Source organism: Actinia tenebrosa, unplaced genomic scaffold (genome assembly GCF_029948245.1).
Source record: "Actinia tenebrosa isolate PJP-AT-01 unplaced genomic scaffold, QUT_ActTen_1.0 PGA_scaffold6__47_contigs__length_16458017, whole genome shotgun sequence".
Classification (NCBI taxonomy): domain Eukaryota; kingdom Metazoa; phylum Cnidaria; class Anthozoa; order Actiniaria; family Actiniidae; genus Actinia; species Actinia tenebrosa.
This window is the reverse complement of record NW_028292583.1, coordinates 4,887,366-4,905,126: the sequence shown is the minus strand read 5'-3', so window position 1 is coordinate 4,905,126 and position 17,761 is coordinate 4,887,366. Positions and strand designations below refer to the sequence as shown.

General features: G+C 34.9%; 1 protein-coding gene and 2 long non-coding RNA genes across 3 annotated transcripts; 2 read left to right on the top strand and 1 right to left on the bottom strand.

Annotated features, from left to right (window-relative positions):
• The first annotated feature begins 1,730 nt into the window (after positions 1 to 1,730).
• Positions 1,731 to 3,101, top strand: LOC116292585 (uncharacterized). The gene is made up of 2 exons (XR_004196682.2): positions 1,731 to 2,087; positions 2,639 to 3,101. It is a non-coding gene; the product is annotated as an uncharacterized LOC116292585 (long non-coding RNA).
• Positions 3,102 to 4,556: 1,455 nt separating this feature from the next.
• Positions 4,557 to 9,054, top strand: LOC148905878 (uncharacterized). The gene is made up of 2 exons (XR_016121568.1): positions 4,557 to 4,800; positions 8,889 to 9,054. It is a non-coding gene; the product is annotated as an uncharacterized LOC148905878 (long non-coding RNA).
• A 794-nt stretch (positions 9,055 to 9,848) lies between these two features.
• Positions 9,849 to 11,277, bottom strand: LOC116292607 (QRFP-like peptide receptor). The gene is made up of 2 exons (XM_031699951.2): positions 10,132 to 11,277; positions 9,849 to 9,976 (listed from the first exon to the last, which is right to left on the bottom strand). Exons 1-2 carry the CDS (start codon positions 10,909 to 10,911, stop codon positions 9,974 to 9,976), a joined length of 783 nt encoding a protein of 260 aa, XP_031555811.1. The 5' UTR covers positions 10,912 to 11,277; the 3' UTR covers positions 9,849 to 9,973.
• Between the last annotated feature and the right edge of the window lie 6,484 nt (positions 11,278 to 17,761).

Genomic DNA, 17,761 nt, shown 5'->3' with positions numbered 1-17,761 from the left:
TCTGCGAGTTTATTAAACGGCTTAGAAAACTGATGATGTATGTTCTCATATTGTACAGAATTCTTTACGAAATGAACCAAGTTTGATAGAGAAAATCCAAGTTAAAGTTTATGCAAATGAAGACGAATCTATATCCGATATAAAATCACCTTCATGGTCATGATTTCTATTGTGTTTTCTTCATGAATTATTAATGAGTTTTCTAAGGTGTCTTATGATGTTTCATGGTGTTGGATGGTGTATTATGGTGTCTTATGATGTTTCATACTGTCTTATGATGTTTTATGGTGTCTTATGATGTTTCATGGCGTTGGACATGGATGAAGTTGGATGGTGTCTTATGATGTTGGATGAAGTTGGATTATGTCTTATGATGTCTTATGATACTTCATGGTGTTGGATGATGTATTATAGAGTCTTATGGTGTCTTATGATGTTGGATGATGTTGGATGATGTTGGATGAAGTTGGATGGTGTCTTATGATGTTGGATGAAGTTGAATTATGTCTTTTGGTGTCTTATGATGTTTCATGGTGTTGGATGATGTATTATGGTGTCTTATGATGTTTTATGGTGTCTTATGATGTTGGATGATGTTGGATGATGTTGGATGATGTTGGATGATGTTGGATGATGTTGGATGAAGTTGGATGGTGTCTTATGGTGTCTTATGATGTTGGATGATGTTGGATGATGTTGGATGATGTTGGATGATGTTGGATGATGTTGGATGAAGTTGGATGGTGTCTTATGGTGTCTTATGATGTTGGATGATGTTGGGTGATGTTGGATGATGTTGGATGAAGTTGGATGGTGTTTTATGGTGTCTTATGATGTTGGATGATTTTGGATGATGTTGGATGATGTTGGATGATGTTGGGTGAAGTTGGATGGTGTCTTATGATGTTGGATGAAGTTGAATTATGTCTTTTGTCATTGCTCGAAGTATTCATTTACACCTGCTTTGACGGTGGTTTCTTCTTGTTATCATCTATTATCAAGCAGAAGTTGACGTTACAGCGACATTTGGGGATATCACCGACGGTTCTGAAACAGGTTTTGTTTAATCATTACATAAAAAGCAAGGACATCGAGAGATGATAAGATATATAGAACGTTTTCACGTGACGTCACAGCGGCCAATATGGGGTACCAAAACAATACATTTTCTATCCTCCGGGAATTGAACTCTATTTTTATGCAAATACTGTGCAGAAAGTTTCTATTATTTATGGCTGCCTTCTCGCGTGAGTGAAAACGCTCTATATCAGTAGTTGTAACTTAGTATGCAATAGTTTGGGATAAAAATAAGACCTCATCCTCATTTTAGCTTGTACTTTTTCCCTCATGGTCGCAGTAGCAATATTCACTGCATGATGGTAATAAATAATCAATTTCCTGTTTAGAAATTATGATAGCAGCAGTAGCAGTAGCAGTAGCAGTAGCAGTAGCAGTAGCAGTAGCAGTAGCAGTAGCAGTAGCAGTAGCAGTAGCAGTAGCAGTAGCAGTAGCAGTAGCAGTAGCAGTAGCAGTAGCAGTAGCAGTAGCAGTAGCAGTAGCAGTAGCAGTAGCAGTAGCAGTAGCAGTAGCAGTAGCAGTAGTAGTAGTAGTAGCAGTAGAAACCTAAAACCTAGAGCCAATGAATGTAAAAATAGTCCAGTATATTCACCGGAGTTCACTCTTTCCACTTAAACTTTGACGTTAAGAAAAGAAAAAAACAAGATGGTTATCTCCGGAGGTTGGTATCAATTAGATCTTATATCAGACAAGATCAGACAACAAAGACTTTCCGACACAGAGCTATCATCAATAGCAATTATCTTACATTTTCAACTGCACATGTACTGTTAGGTACACACTATATAAATGGCACAGAGGCACCCATCTTGGCATTATCCAACTTCCCTTCTAGTAAGTTCAAAAATAGAGGTAGTTCTACTTAGAGATCAAGAACAATGAACAAGACGACAGCATTTGCTCTAGTGTTTTGTGTAGTTGGTCTATTGATGGTCGGCAACGACGCTTATACTGGTTTGTTTAGACCAAAAACAGAGGGCAGGAAGAAATCTATCATTCCAGAAAATTTAGTAAGTCATCTTGCAGCCTTGTGAATTTCTCATTCGTTATTAATGATGATTTCAATGAGTTTTTGTTTGTTCCCTTTGATTGTTCTGTTTATTTTCCATATTTTAGCCTTTTTTGTTTTTGTTCGTTGTTTTCTTCTTTCTTGTTTTCTTCTTCTTAACTTTCCTCATCCTTTTCCCCTTCTTTTTCTCTTCTCTTGCTTCTCTTTTTACGGTTTGGGAGATTGTAACCCTTACAATGATATAGGTTGTGCTTTAACGAAGGAGTCAAAAGAAAATCTTTTAGTTAAATCTCTAGGCTCAAATCAATTCAAAATTCAATTGTTTTAGTTTTAATTTGATTTAGTAATAATTTAGATTTTAGTGAATTGTAATGGGTGTGTCATAATGTGATGTGCCTTTCTTCGCTTCTTGCGCAGATCGCAGCTACTTAAAACAGCATTCTATTACCGGACAAACCCCGACCTAGAAATGATTCCAGTATCATCAAGCGATTCTTGATGAACATATCTATATATCAAACTAATATTTATTCTATTGATATATATTTCAAGCCGAATGATAGCGCAGAGAAGTTTCAAGATGCCTTGGACTACCTGTGTTCTCTAGGACCCCATGCAAGGAAAAGATATCAAGACGAATAAATCGAATATAGATAACAGATTAACTGACGACCAGTAACCCTCCATTAGAGCTCTATTAACAAGCTAATGTGAACTGCGTATGTGTAGATTGACACGTGACTATTGTTCCACGTGATAGTAATACTTATATTATGGAAAATCCTCTGTGATAGTGGAGGCAACACCCTTAGTTTTATTAACTGTTAAAATCTAAGCAAAGAGAGATGACTTGCAATTATGGACGTATAATATTTAGCTAATGATAGCTCTATATTTAACAATGAGATAAGCGATAATATTGTATTTATTCAAAACGTTTGAGTTCAGAAGATAAGCGAGATAAATGAAGGGCAATGTCAATAATAAAAGTGAATAAAAAAATTATCGACAGCAATTATTTTTTTGTCTTTTTTTTGATACGTGTGTGATGCTATCATTACCCTCGAACAAGATGCCACCAAGCAAATAGTGTATCTTCGTTCAAACACTTCGATAAAACGGCTTGCTTTTCCCCGAAAATATATTTCTACCATAATATGCTTTCATTTAGAGAATCTTTATGATATGACAAAATATTGATTGAAAACCTTCTTCAGATATAGACACACAGATATAGATATATCCAGTTTATACTAGAATTTTGTTTTTACTCCGACGAAGGACGAGCGTCCGAAACGTCAATGAGTTTTTTCATCTTTTCAAGGCGTAAAATTTACCCTTTTATCATTACAAAGAAACAATTATTCAAGGAAATTAAACATGATTGCAGGAAAACGTTGCACTCAAACCCCAACGTTTATTCACTTGAAGATCACAAGATTATTTATTGTAATTTACAATTTATTTATTTACAAACGATATGCCCGACAAAAAAAAACAAAACAAAAAAAAAACAAAAAAACGCTGCAATGAAGATCGTGACCTTGGAGTTTGGATTTTCTCCCACTTATCGTAGACGGGAAAAAACAGGTTTTAACCAGCTTTCTGGTATGTCCCTTGCTCGGCTAGAAAAATCATCACCCAAAATCAAAATCAATAACGCAACACCTCCTTAAACTCTGGAAATGATACGTCGTTCTACCTAGTGCAAAAATGGGCTACTAAAATCATTCTGAATCTTCCATGTCTTTGAATTTAACTACCAGGAAAGGCTAATAAGAACAAACAATTTTTCCCTGTGTTATATTTATTTATTTATCAACAATATTTATACAGAGGTGCCCAGTTCGTTCAGCAAAGGTGGTTTGAATGGGGCTCTGTTTAAATTAAACTTACAGACAAAATATGGTACAAAATACAAAAATTAAAGTTACAAAGTACTAAGATTAAAACACATAACATGAAGTATTGGATGGAGTACAGGGATAACTTTTAGCGAGATCTAAAATACTACTTTTTAAGGCTTTTTAATGCTTTTTTACGTTACTGGCATATGAGTATCTGGACATGGCCATTCTACTTTCTCAAAGCTATTACAGGTTTAACCAAGCTCGATCCTAAAGCGCTACCATTTCTTCCTCGCTCTCTATTCAATTATTTGATTTACATTCATCTCAATACTTTTACGAGTAAACAAAGAAATAATACTCAAAGGAATGTTGACGCGAGACGGTCTGAAATCAAAAACCACACACACAATGCAAGTCAAAAAAGCAAACGTTTTTCAAAATATGTCTGTAGATTTTTCATGATTTATTTCTTACTTGTTCAAATTCAATACTCCAAGATCTATGTTGCTTATTTATTTTACATGCAATTGAAAGCGTCGAACTTATTTATGAATATAGACACAGCTGCTAGGCCTGATCCAACAATCTAACCTCTCTTAACTTAAAGTCTTCGAGCGTAGACTAGAAGAGTCATTGTTTGTGTTTGGCTGCTGAGAGAAGCTAAGGTTTTTAATTTTGAACGGTAGAACGCGTTTTAAGATGATTTTCGGACAACGCTCGACTTTCTTCGTCCTAGTACTGGCGTCTTTATTGGTGATTGATGGCTTAACAGCAAACGTCGTTGAAAAAGACTCAGATATGAGTAGATTTGGATGTGGTCGATTTGGCTGTTACCCTGGACAGTTGGGCAAAAGAGAAATAAAGGTACTCGGATTGCGTGAAAATTTAAGCTTCAAAATTAGGAAATTAATCTAAGAAATAGCGTCGAAGAAGACTTGAATATGAGTAAGATTGGCTGTGGCGGATTTGTATGTACCCTACCCTGCTTGTAGTCTCCTCTTTTAATTTTTCGCATGTTCAAATAAAAAGTACCGTTAAAAATAAAAAAAATACTAAATAGCTATCCGGCAGGGTAACGGCACCCTTTGATAAATAGGCAAAACTAAATGAACGTAGACGGAGAATTTAAGCTTCAAAAAGGAAAAAGAAAAAAATAATATCTAAAAAGTAGACTAAAATGTTTTAATTTATTGTTCAAAGTTTGTAGTTTTATGGACTACTTCTTTTAGTTAATGTGTACACAATAAAGAATAATATTTGAGTTATTGGGAGTTTACGAAATTACCAGGGAGATGACGTGTTACTGTTTTAATAGATAGATATTCATTTCTTTTGATCAAACACGACCGAAAACAAATAAATTTTAAAAATAACGATTGTAACAATTTATCACAATAGCAGCAGCAACAGCAACAACAACAGCGGAGAACTAGAATACCAGCAGTAGTTAATTTACAAAATTTACTGTAACTTGTCAAATAATAATTTTACGATAACTTACCATTTTCTCGTGCGCTGATTGGTTATTTTTTATCATCAATAAGAGGACAGACAGACAAAGCCATTGGGTTGTTTTGATCGCTAAAAATGAGAAGTTTTTATATCGTTTTTGTTATTGTAAAAAACAAATTGACATCAGTTTTTTATGTGTCTGTCCTCTTATTGACAATAAATTTCGTCATCACATTGTCAAAGTAGTATGCGGATCCAAACTACTTTGACAACTCGATGACGCAATTTATCGTTGGCCTCAAAATCATTTCAGACTTATACGGGATCAATACAAGCAAGTAAGTTTTATTTATTTTTTATTCCAAATGATTCTTTTGCTTATATTAATCATTTACAAACTCCAAAAAATTTACTGTAATTCGATGGACACTAAAATTGAGCTTGGGATACCTGTGACTATGGCGAGTCCACATTCGATTTTGATATACTGTCAGCGGCTTTGTTACTTTGAACAGGAGCACAGTGATTTACATAAACAAGTTCCCGGGAATACGAAGTCAGTTTGAATGTATGGACTTTTATCTCGTCGTTTCTCTTTGAAAACAAAAGCAACCAGCTGCCATTTTACGGCATTTTGGTATCTAGTACATCGCAGAATCTCTACACATTGTTCAGTATTTGATATTTTACTTGTTCTGTGTCTACATTAAGAGGTATTTAGGATATTGTTCTGAGCATTCAATCTATAAATTCTTCGTTCTTTGCTTTTCAAAAGTCATTTTTTTGACGTTTGTGTTCTGTCTTTGATAGCATTTTACCTGGAGTGTGCGTTTATTATCTGTACAATTTAATAACGTGGAATATTTATTTCTTATAAGTGTGCATTTTGTTTACTTTGGAAAATTATGCATTCATCATTTGAAGTTTGTTCATTGTGTCATTCTTAGCTTGTGCTACAAGAAATAGTAATGGCGACGATGGTAAAGTAGAATGTTATGTAGTATTATTATTGGTGCAGTTATGATTTTTATTTATTGGTGTGTTTAAAAAACACGAAAAAAATCGCTCAAGCTTAACTTTATATTTTGAAATTAAGCTTGCACTTATGCTTTCGCATTCCATATTTTGTTTGTCTTTACCTAGAGTATTAATATTTTATTCTTTAGCAGTATCACCTCAGTAACTTTGGTAAATATGATTTTAAAAAAATTAACTCCTTGAAAGTTTAGAAGGGCAAACCAGGGAGGTGTGAAGGACAAGTTCTCCTTCACACCTTCTGGGTAAAAACAATGCCGAACGTAGATGCAAATATCAGTTTTATTGACTTCTACACCATCAAAGTCAAACCATGCTGGTGTAATAAGTGTTAGAGTCATGGTCAAGGTATAGGGATAGGGATAAGAGTTAGTGGTAGAATGGAAAGGTAGATGGATGGTATATGGAGTGGTAGGCCTAAGTAGGGGGAGAAGGTACAGAGCACATGAGACAGGCCTTGGGAAGGTCTTGTGTGAAGGTCTGTTGATGTTATATAATAATAATGATAATAATGATCATAATAATAATAATAATTTAATATAGCACTTTTTACTTATAGCTTAAAAGCACTTTACATTTAAACTAATACTACTGCTACTAATAATAAAGAAAAAATAACCTAGTAATGTCCAAACTCAGTCATAAAATCTCAGTCATAAAAATTAGTAGGTTTTCTATTGACTTATGCATAATTAAGACATTGAACGAATGGATCCTATAGGATGGACTGTTATTGTTGTTTAAAGCAACAACTAATTTATGGAAATTATTTGTTTCTCCACCTTTATTGTGTATCATTATTTCACGCTTGGTAAACAAATATAAGCAAATAGCAATATGTCTCCTCAAATTAGCTAGTTTCATTGGGTGTGTGGATAGAAAATGCTTGTAAGAACAGTAGTGCACAATTGGGCTATCCTTTTGACTGAAGTGGATTTCTCCTTTAACAATATATAGTCATGGGATTTGATTGACTTGTTTACAGACCATAGCCCTTTTCTGAGATAGAGAACATGGTCTAGCTTGGGTACAAACATCTTTTGTTCATCATGCCTTATGTGGTGTTGTTTGTACCGAATCTAGACCACGAAGCATCCTGTTTATCGAACTCAAAAAAGGCCTACGTACTTGAAATATGCAAAATATTTCAACCAATTGTCAAAGAAATGTAAATGCAATATTAACAAAAAAGTTTTATTTCAAATAGTTTATTCACTTTGTTTACATATATCAATCATTTATTTAGTCAAATCAACCTGCGAAAAATAACACACGCATATTAAAAGCGAAAATACCTCTGACAGATCATATACTTCAAAATATGTCAAATAAACGTCCTGTGCGCATGCGTGGCGAACTACTGTAAATATTTTTATTTAACCTAAGTCTAATATTAATTCCACTATCTTTTCTAATATTTCGGTCACATAATTATTCTACATGTTGCAAAAAGACTCGCGGAATTGAATCCGATGTAAAAGGAGCCTTACCAGGGAATGTCATTGCATTCTAGTTTATCATAAAAAATAAGTCCGGCTTTTGAGAAAAACTTAATAATATTCTAAAACTAGGATACGATGCAATGAAACTGGAGCAATGACTAATAAATGTGATTTTTTCCGTCGCCTCGGTCAGTATCGTCAATTTAAAATAAACATCATTATTATTCCCGTTATTATTTCACAGCGAAATCGTAGTAGTAATAGTAGTAGTTGTTGTTGTTGCTGCTTCTGCTGCCACCGTTAATGTTTTTGTTATCATTTTCATAATAATTATTAATAATATTATTTAATATAATAGACCTATCCCGAATTCGCTTGACTGGCCACGAAACAATGGTTTGAAGTTGAGGTTGAGCTTGATGAATAAAAGAATCAAGTTCAGTCTCAACTTCAAACAGTTCGTGGTCAGTCAAGCGAATTCGGGATAGGTCTATTGGCTATCCATTTGCCATCTGATATAATATCACGAACCTATCTAGAACTGTGTTAACATTTTGCACCTAGCTAACGCGTTCGATGCGTAGTGTTTAAACATCCCTATGACGGAACTGTCTAGAGGTCAATACAGTTGTCGCTTTTCAAGATTTCTTTGTCAAATAGCTGTCCTTTTTCATTAAATTCAACCCTGCCTACGACTTTATCAAAATAAGTTATTACATGGCTAAAACGTAGATTGCAGACGTTTTTTTATAGCAAATAGTAAACTGCTGATAATACTGAAAAAAGGATTGACGCTAAAGCAAAATGACTGTTGTGCGTTTAGTCATTTAGTTGATAAGGCGAACGTTTTATTTGGATTGCATATCATTTTTTTTTCTCTCGCTCTGTGTATTTTTCTTTGTACAATCACTTCAGCTCCAACCCTCCAACTTCAAGCCTGTCAATTGTACGTCATTTTACACCGTTCTCATTTGTGTACCTTTCTTCTACTAATTATCTTTTTTTATCGATTAAATTTCTTAGGAAAAGAAATCAGTTCTTTCCAGACGGGAAAGTATGGATCGTCTAAAACTCCATTAATAGAGGTCACCGTTTAAAAAGCTCTAGAAATATCAGTGATCCGCCACTAATACGCTAGCTTAAACATACGAAATTAAATTGTTTGAATCCGTTCAAATAAACAAATGAATATGTCTTAATATTTCTTATGCTTAAGATAAAATAATAGCGATATTTAGTTCCCAGGGGAAGAATGGAAGCCGAAGTACTTCATAATTGCAAATTTTAAGATTAATCCTCTTTTTTTTTTCGATTGAAAGTTTTCGGGTCGATCCCCGTTTCTACACAACCAAAATGTTTTTCGCTATATTCCGGTTTTTAATGGTTTTATTCTTACCTAAATGGATCATATCTAATTAAATGTTATTATAATTTAATATTCCATGAAAGTTTACCAAATTTCTTCATTTTTCATTCCTTAAACACTAATTTATCAGGAAATCGCCGTGTTAATTGCTGCCAAAGCGGCGCGCAAATAATTATAACAGCTATTCAATTCCATATGAGAACTTCGCTAAAGTTCAAAACAACACGATATTTTTCGTGATCAATTATACCTATACTAGTCTTCATAAAAGCGCTAATACCCTCAAAGATGATTATTTGTAGATTAAGAAGCGGTTCGCACTAATAGATCACTGAATTGCTTAAAACTGACCAAAACGTACATGAAAAATTCACGGAATCAAATAATGTACAGATAGATATTCATATTATCATATTTTTTATGATTTATATCCCTGTCTCGTCGTTTAACGGTGATATAGGCACAGTTGGTCAATACAGATAGTAGTATTGCATGTAGCTAGTCTTAATGGATTGTCTAGGCTCACTCGAGGGCTGGATTACTTTACTCTGATCTCTCTCCATTATGCACTTCTTCCAAAGCTGTCATTTCGTTTAACTCAAGATGGAGTTTGAGAGCTCGGTTTTTAATGACGGATGCTGGTACTGAAGACGCCCTGGCTAACAGCGAAGTGTTTTCTCGTCTCGCTTGCTGTCGCTTACTTTTAAACTTGATGATGTTTACTGCAGCGCGTCTGTAGTTTTCACTGAAAGCGAAATAGATGAACGGGTTTATGGCTGCATTAGTATAGGCAAGAAAAAGTGTGACTACGAGAACGGTGTCTTTCCCGTTGCACGTAGATTGCTGGTGCAAGCCAAAGTAGTTCATATAGATATATATATTCACTGGTAGCCAACATACCAGGAATGCCAACAGCACTGCTAAAACCATTTTGAGCACGCGACGGTTGCGTCTTTCTTTATGTCGCCGCGCTCTCGAGCTTTCTAGACTTCCGGGTATTTTTCGCCTTCTGATAGTAACCAGAATAATGGAATAAATGACTATCATTGTCATAAGGGGTAGGATGAAGAGAAAAGCAGAACTTGTCAAGAAATAGGCGAGTCCTTGCTTTTGATCCCACACGAAAACGCATTCGTCGAGGTTCTTATTTTTATCGGATCTTCTGACACTAAACGCATAGAAATTAGGGAAATTGAATCCCATTGCTATAATCCATATTGAAATGACCATCACCTTTCGTATTTTTGGAGTGATAACACCCGATCTCATGGGAAAGACAATGGCGTAGTAACGATCAGTGGCTATGGCCACTAGTGTTAACATAGACACTGCAGTGCAAACGTCCTGAATAAAGTAACATAACTTACAAGTTGCGCTTCCAATAAAGCCACTAAGGAACCAAGGCCTGTTAATATCCGACACAACGGCGGTAATTTCCCTCGGGGTGATAACGATGGTAAAAATCAGATCCGACACGGCCATGTTGAAAATGAAAAAATTAACAGTTGCTCTTATTTCATTAGTTCTACTCACTACGAGCATGACCAGCGAGTTTCCCAGAAACGAGAACGCCAACAAAACGGAGTAAACAACGATTTGAATGACGACTATGAATTTCGTCGGTTGAGATCGATCTGAACACGGTTGCAGAAGGGTTGTATTGGTTCCGTTAACCTCCATATTTTACCAATGGTGTTTGGTTGGATCTCAAGTCGTGTTATATGATATTTTTGAAGGTGTCCTAGAGATGCCGGATCTTCCTCAACGCCAGTAGTATCAATCGCTCCAAAATTTCTTTCCAACTTTAGGCTTTCTCGAGTCACTATCAATCAAATTCCAATATTGGATTCAGTTCCCCGCTGTTATGGTCACTGAATATTCATTCACTTCAGCTAACACAGTGAAAATGATCCTTCATTGTTCAGACTTGGTTTCAACCTCTAGTGTTGTGGCTGGAAGTATTTGGATTGCTTTAGGAGTGTTTTAATATACGTCCAAGCTGAAACAAACAATTCACGGCCGGCTGCACGATGCGACTAATATATCTAAAGCAAATACTAGCGCGTGTGTGACTTGATAACTTAATTGGACCCAGCAGGTGAACTAAAGTATTTCCTTTCCTATTCCTCTTCGTGGGATATTCTGTCGACTATTTTAGTAGGTATTATCCTCATTTAGAGGGTGTGAAATCTTCAGGATATTCCAAAGGCATATGACTTTCAAAGTCTATGATGAATAGGCATCACTGTGCATGTTAAGCCTTTTTGATTGCTCTAGTCGTCGCTTCCGGGTGAGATTAAGTGTTTACTTTCTACGGTGTTAAAAAGTATAAAAGATTAAAATAAAAACGGACTTCTTATTGATATTTCATTCAAAAAGTCTTTGTCCAAAGGTCCCGGGGCTGGCATGACATTTAAATGACATTTTCAAAATTGGACGAGTTTTATTAAACAATTTCGTTAAGAAATATGGCCGATTTAATGAACTTTTTTTTGAAAATAATTAATCAAGAAAATATATTTATCTCGGATTATTTTCCATTTTTTACTTATTTAATGCTTTAAGAGCGAGGAAACTATCATTTATCCCTAATGTTTGAGACAACCCAACGTATTCGTGCGCGCTTATAAACAATCAGATCTGAAGTACTAGAATCTCTTAATTTTATCTTTTAATATAAGAGCGCTCTGGATGTCCGGATCACAAGATAGCGACGAAATGTCAAGATTTTAGTATTTGTGCGCCCGCTTTTAGAAGAGGCGGAAAACAAGCTGATTGGTCCATACTATAAATATACATTCTCGAATGTGCTAAGTACTTGGCAGTCGCGCAAGTGTATTAGTAAAACTATGACGCGACCTTCTCAACTTTATTGCCGGTGTGTATCGTTCGGTCTCAGTCTCCTTTAATTTGAGTGTTTTTCTCCGGATTTTCTCCCTCCGCAAAACAAGGAATTCGATCTGAGATTTAGCCATGCCATGACTTAGATCAGCTCAGAGGTTGTTTCAGGGTTCAATCTGTGAGTTAGCCATGCCCTGACTTAGATCAGCTCAGAGGTTGTTTCAGGTTTCAATCTGTGAGTTAGCCATGCCCTAACTTAGATCAGCCCAGAGGTTGTTCAGGGTTTAATCTGTGAGTTAGCCATGCCCTGACTTAGATCAGCCCAGAGGTTGTTTCAGGGTTTAATCTGTGAGTTAGCCGTGCCCTGCTAGAAATCTGGGAAAAGACAAAAAAAAAAAAAAAAAAAAAAAAAAAAATCATTTGAATAAATCGAATTAGCTACTTTACCCAGGTGATTATAGATTGCTTTGCTTTGTTGATAATGTGCCTCTTTCAAATCATGAAAATAACTTAGATCAGCACAGAGATTCCAGGGTTCAATCTGTTATTCATCCATGCCATGACTAAGATCAGCCCAGAGGTTGTTTCAGGGTTTAATCTGTGAGTTAGGTGTGCCATGACTTAGATCAGCACAGAGGTTGTTTCAGGGTTTAATCTGTGAGTTAGCCATGCCATGACTTAGATCAGCACAGAGGTTGTTTCAGGGTTAGATCAGTGAGTGAGGTTTTTGGTGCGCAGTAGAGATAAGAGATAACCACACTAATCCGGTATTTTAGTAAACCACTCCATATGTACTTTAGAAGGTGGTTTAAAGTATTAAGGTAATTGAGATGGGATTTATGGGATTTATTACAATAATGTATGTTAAATAAATGTTCAATTGGTTTTCCATTTGATCTGATAAACCGTACACATTTATCATAGTGTATTGCGAAAAATGGCTTCTATTTTTATCACTGGCTAAAGCACTTTCTCAAGTTTCATATTATTTTTTTCTATATTTTGCTGGATTTTGAGCTCTTCGGAAATGTCTCAATTCCAATCCACTTAGACCTATTATTGATCTTCTTAACGAACTCTTAAGAGAGTCATTTTATGGGACATAAAAAAAACCAAACGTCGAGATCATGGATATATTAAGTTATGTTATTAAAAGTACTTGATAAAAAATAAGAACGAACGGAATAGTTATTAGGTTTTGAAGTTGTCTTGGACAAAAAGGCAAAAAAGAAAAGCTTGAAATAGAAATAAGAATGAGAATTTTAGTATAGGAATTATTGGCTCATATATAATATCACAGATTTAACCACAGAAATGCAAATTCCCCGCAGTAAAACCGACTATCAAATTTGGTCCAATCTGTCAAGTTTTGACTTCATGAATAAGGTTTTTATTTGTTGAGCCGTTTGAATTGTATCATCTTGCGTAGGAAGGTACTTCTCACTGCTAACTTTTGGGTCCTCGAAGTGGAGCTTTGGTCTGTGGGGTTTCCCTGCCCTTGTGGCGAAGCTTATTAATTAAAAATAGAAAAAAACTAGAGCTACGAATGTCGTTTTTATTGTGATATCTGCCGCCAAAACACGGTGAACTTTGACCGAATACAGATCAGGAAGATTCGAGACAACTGTGAAAGAAATCCTAAGAAACCTTTTTCACAAGTGCAATTCTGAAAATTAATTCCAACTCTTGAAAATAATTTGTATCCCGATCTAATCAGCGGTTAAATTCTTGCTTATCTGATTCAAATCGCAAGCGATTGGGCAAAAGGTTTTGCTAACCATGTAATATTCTTAGGATTCAAAGCTTCTTAAAATGAAGCAAAAAAAGAAGTCTGTTGTTTTAAAAAAAGGTTGTTGAGCTAAAAAGGGGGTAGGCAACAGGCGATAAGACTAAACAAACAAGGCTTTTGAAATGGTTTAATTGACTACGAACAACATTGAATATCTCAGATTTATAAGCAAAAAACACAAGTCATTCCCGCTATTATTGGATTTTGAAATGACCTATCTCCTATACACGAAAGTAATGGCATTTATGGTATAAATGTTCATGCTTCGTACCAAGTTCTATAGCTCAGTTGAATGAGAGAAAAAGGGATCCCATTCCCATTCCAGGCTAAGACTTTTTCTTCTTGCAGTGGTCAACTCGAAAGCTATACTCCTTTGACCACTACACGCTTTTTTTCATAATTGACATTAAGGTTTTTAATATCTGTTTTTAATCTTTTCTTATTCTGTAACTTCTTTTGTTAAAAGTGTAAATAAACTGAACTTGAACTTGAACTTGAACTTCTTATTTCAGGCAATTCTGTTCTTATTCTTATTCCCAGTGCTCTCATTTTCAATCCCCGTGCATCATATCCTATTATACCAGTGCCACTTGATATTTCACATTTGCATCCTTTATATATAGAAATACAGAAATGAAAAAGTCTAAACTTTACTAATATTATGAGATTATTACTTATCGTTCTCTTAAGTTGCAAAGTTTAAGTGTTTTTTTTATACGTTTCGTCAATGTACGTGCATGTTCTGTAGTGATATCTCCTATAGATTTAAAAACGTCATTTATCTGGTAGTTATTTTTGAGTACTATCTTATGAAGATAAGAAAGAACGAACGAATGCACTAATGAATGAGTTTATGAATGATAAGATAAATGAATGAGTAAGCGAATGAGTGAACGACTGGACAAATAAATGAATGGACGAATAAATGCTGGACGAATGGACGAGACAGGGAACGAGAGAAAGAGAGAAAGAAAGAAAGAACTGAGAAAGTAAGATAGAAAGGAAGGAAGGAAGAAAAAGAAAGGAAGGAAGGAAGAAAGAAAGGAAGGGAGGACGAATGGACGAATGGACGAGAGAAAGAGGGAACGAGAGAAAGAGAGAAAGAAAGAAAGAACTGAGAAAGTAAGATAGAAAGGAAGGAAGAAAGAAAGAAAGGAAGAAAGAAAGGAAGGGAGGAAGAAAGAAAGAAAGAAAGAAAGAAAGAAAGAAAGAAAGAGATGAAATGAAAGGAAATGAATAGTAAAAACTTAAAATAAACAAAATAGGAGGCTAAAACGAGACACGAGAATTTATAAAAAGGAAGTTGTTTCCAATCAATTCAATATCTGTCAGCTTTTCAAGTTGACACCAAAACAATGCTACTGGAAGCTTTATTGTTAAAGCAGAAATCATGTCGGATCTTTAAGTTTTTAAAAACAAATAAAAGAAAATTGGGATGATACAAATGGGCTGTTCAACGAAAAATAAACTTTACTAGAAAGTGTTAAAAAAAAAAAAACCAAAAAAAAACCAGCTTTTAGTTCTTTTATCGCTTATCCAGACAATTTTTTCAGTAGAAGAGAGCAAGTGCCTTAGACACTAGACTTTCGAGCCCAATTAACTCCTCGCAATGCAACGAAAATATCACCAAGAATATAAATTATTTTGGTCTTGAAGTAAGATATGAAATAATGGTTAACGAGTGAAACCGGGATATTTTTTTGTCATTTCTGTCAAAAATGATGAATGTAATTACATCTTAAGACGATTTAAACATAATGCAACGTAATTGGTAAGAGATATTAGAATATTATCATTTTTGCGGTGCATAGTTAGAGTATGATGAAATCGTTACTTACTTATTGTTACTCGAAAAGAAAAAAAACCAGCTTTTAGTTCTTTTATCGCTTATCCAGACAATTTTTTCAGTAGAAGAGAGCAAGTGCCTTAGACACTAGACTTTCGAGCCCAATTAACTCCTCGCAATGCAACGAAAATATCACCAAGAATATAAATTATTTTGGTCTTGAAGTAAGATATGAAATAATGGTTAACGAGTGCGGGATATTTTTTTTGTCTTTTCTGTCAAAAATGATAAATGTAATTACATCTTTTATTACATCCATTTTGAAATCACAAGCAAATCCTGCAATCTGATTGGTTCCCTGCAGCAGTGATTTCAGCATAAATTGCACGATTTTGAGCTCTAAATTGCACGATTTTGCACATCAACTGATATGAACCAATCACAAGAGAGACATGTCATTTTCTAGCCAATTATATCAAGGAATCCATCTTAGTGTTGAGCTCACCGCTTCTTGCGAAAAAAAAGAGCCACGGCTCAAATAATTTTTTTTGAAGAACGATTTTACCGTCAAAAGTCTTAAAAAAAGACTTAAAAAGCCGTAAAAAGGACTTAAAAAGACCAACTGATCACTTAAAATCGTCAAAAGCATCTTTGTAAAGTAACTGCTTAAGTAAGTTAAAGATATTACAGCGAAAAGCAGTGGGAGAAAATGCAATCGGCATCTTTTGAATGTGACTTCTTGGCGATTGATCGTGGAAAGGGGTTTCCTTTTCAATCTGTAAAGCATAACAACACATCGAAAATACAGTCATTAAAAGAAGTTTTTCTTAAGAAGAAGATTTTTGCTGAGCTACGTGACTTCTTAAGGACAACCGAAGGACTAAACAACCTTTGATTTTTGCTGTTTTGTCGGCACAAGTGTGATCTAAACATATTGAACAGAAATCGTAAAAATACAAGCAGTGAGCATTGGCTGTAATATGGACAACAGCCAGTTCATTACAACCCTTTTGGGCAGAATTGTCTTGTTATTTAATGTAAGTAAACGATTCTTAATACACGTAATGCCTTTTGGTCCGATATAAATTCATTTTAGTTTTGGATTGAAAGTGTTGGTTTTCAAAATGAGAGTCATTGCTCGATCAGTATAAACAAGTTCTCTTGGCAGCATGTTTGAATCGACTGCTTTTAGATTGTAAGTCATGTCGGTTTAACTGAAAAAACGTCTTTTTCAAAAAAGATTTCAAAATGGATATAATAAAGTGGTAATTGAACTTCGTGTCGTACAATTTTGGTCTGAAATCAAACTTGCAATTACAAATCGCACTCCCGCTACGCGGTCGTGCGATTTTGTAATCGCGCGTTTGATTTCAGACCAAATTGCACTCCACTCAGTTCAATTACCATTATAAAACGATTTAAAAATGATGCAACGTAATTGGTAAGAGATATTAGAATATGATCCTTTTTGCTGTCAGAGTTTGAGTATGATGATATTGTTACTTGGATACTTCTTGTATGAAATACACTAATTCATGAACTTCTGAGAGAGAGGGACTGGAGAGGGCTAAAGCCCTGCACCCCTCCCCCCAAAAAGAGAATTTTTTTTTGAACAGTCTTATCCATAGTGATACATTTTCTAATCGAAAAACCTTTGGGGGCTTCAGTTCCTAAATTCGACATAAAATATGAGTAGAGTTTCTTAGATCTCTGCGTTCCTAACCGAAAAAATTGATCTGTGAGTTAGCTGTACCCTGATTCGATCACTGATCTCAGAGATTGTCTCATGGTTGCAATCGATGTATCTTCGAAAAATGAATCGTACAAAAGATAACAGTCTTTTGCGCATTAATTCATCACTAGTCTAACTTTGAATTCATAGTATCAGTTTTATTTTGCTTCAGACATGCTAGATATGATTTTAAAACTCATTAATAATTCATGAAGGAAACACAATAGAAATCATGACCGTGAAGGAGGTTTTATATCTGATATAGATTCGTCTTCATTTGCATAAACTTTAACTTGGATTTTCTCTATCAAACTTGGTTCATTTCGTAAAGAATTCGGTACAATATGAGAACATACATCAGGAGTTTTTTAAGCCGTTTAAT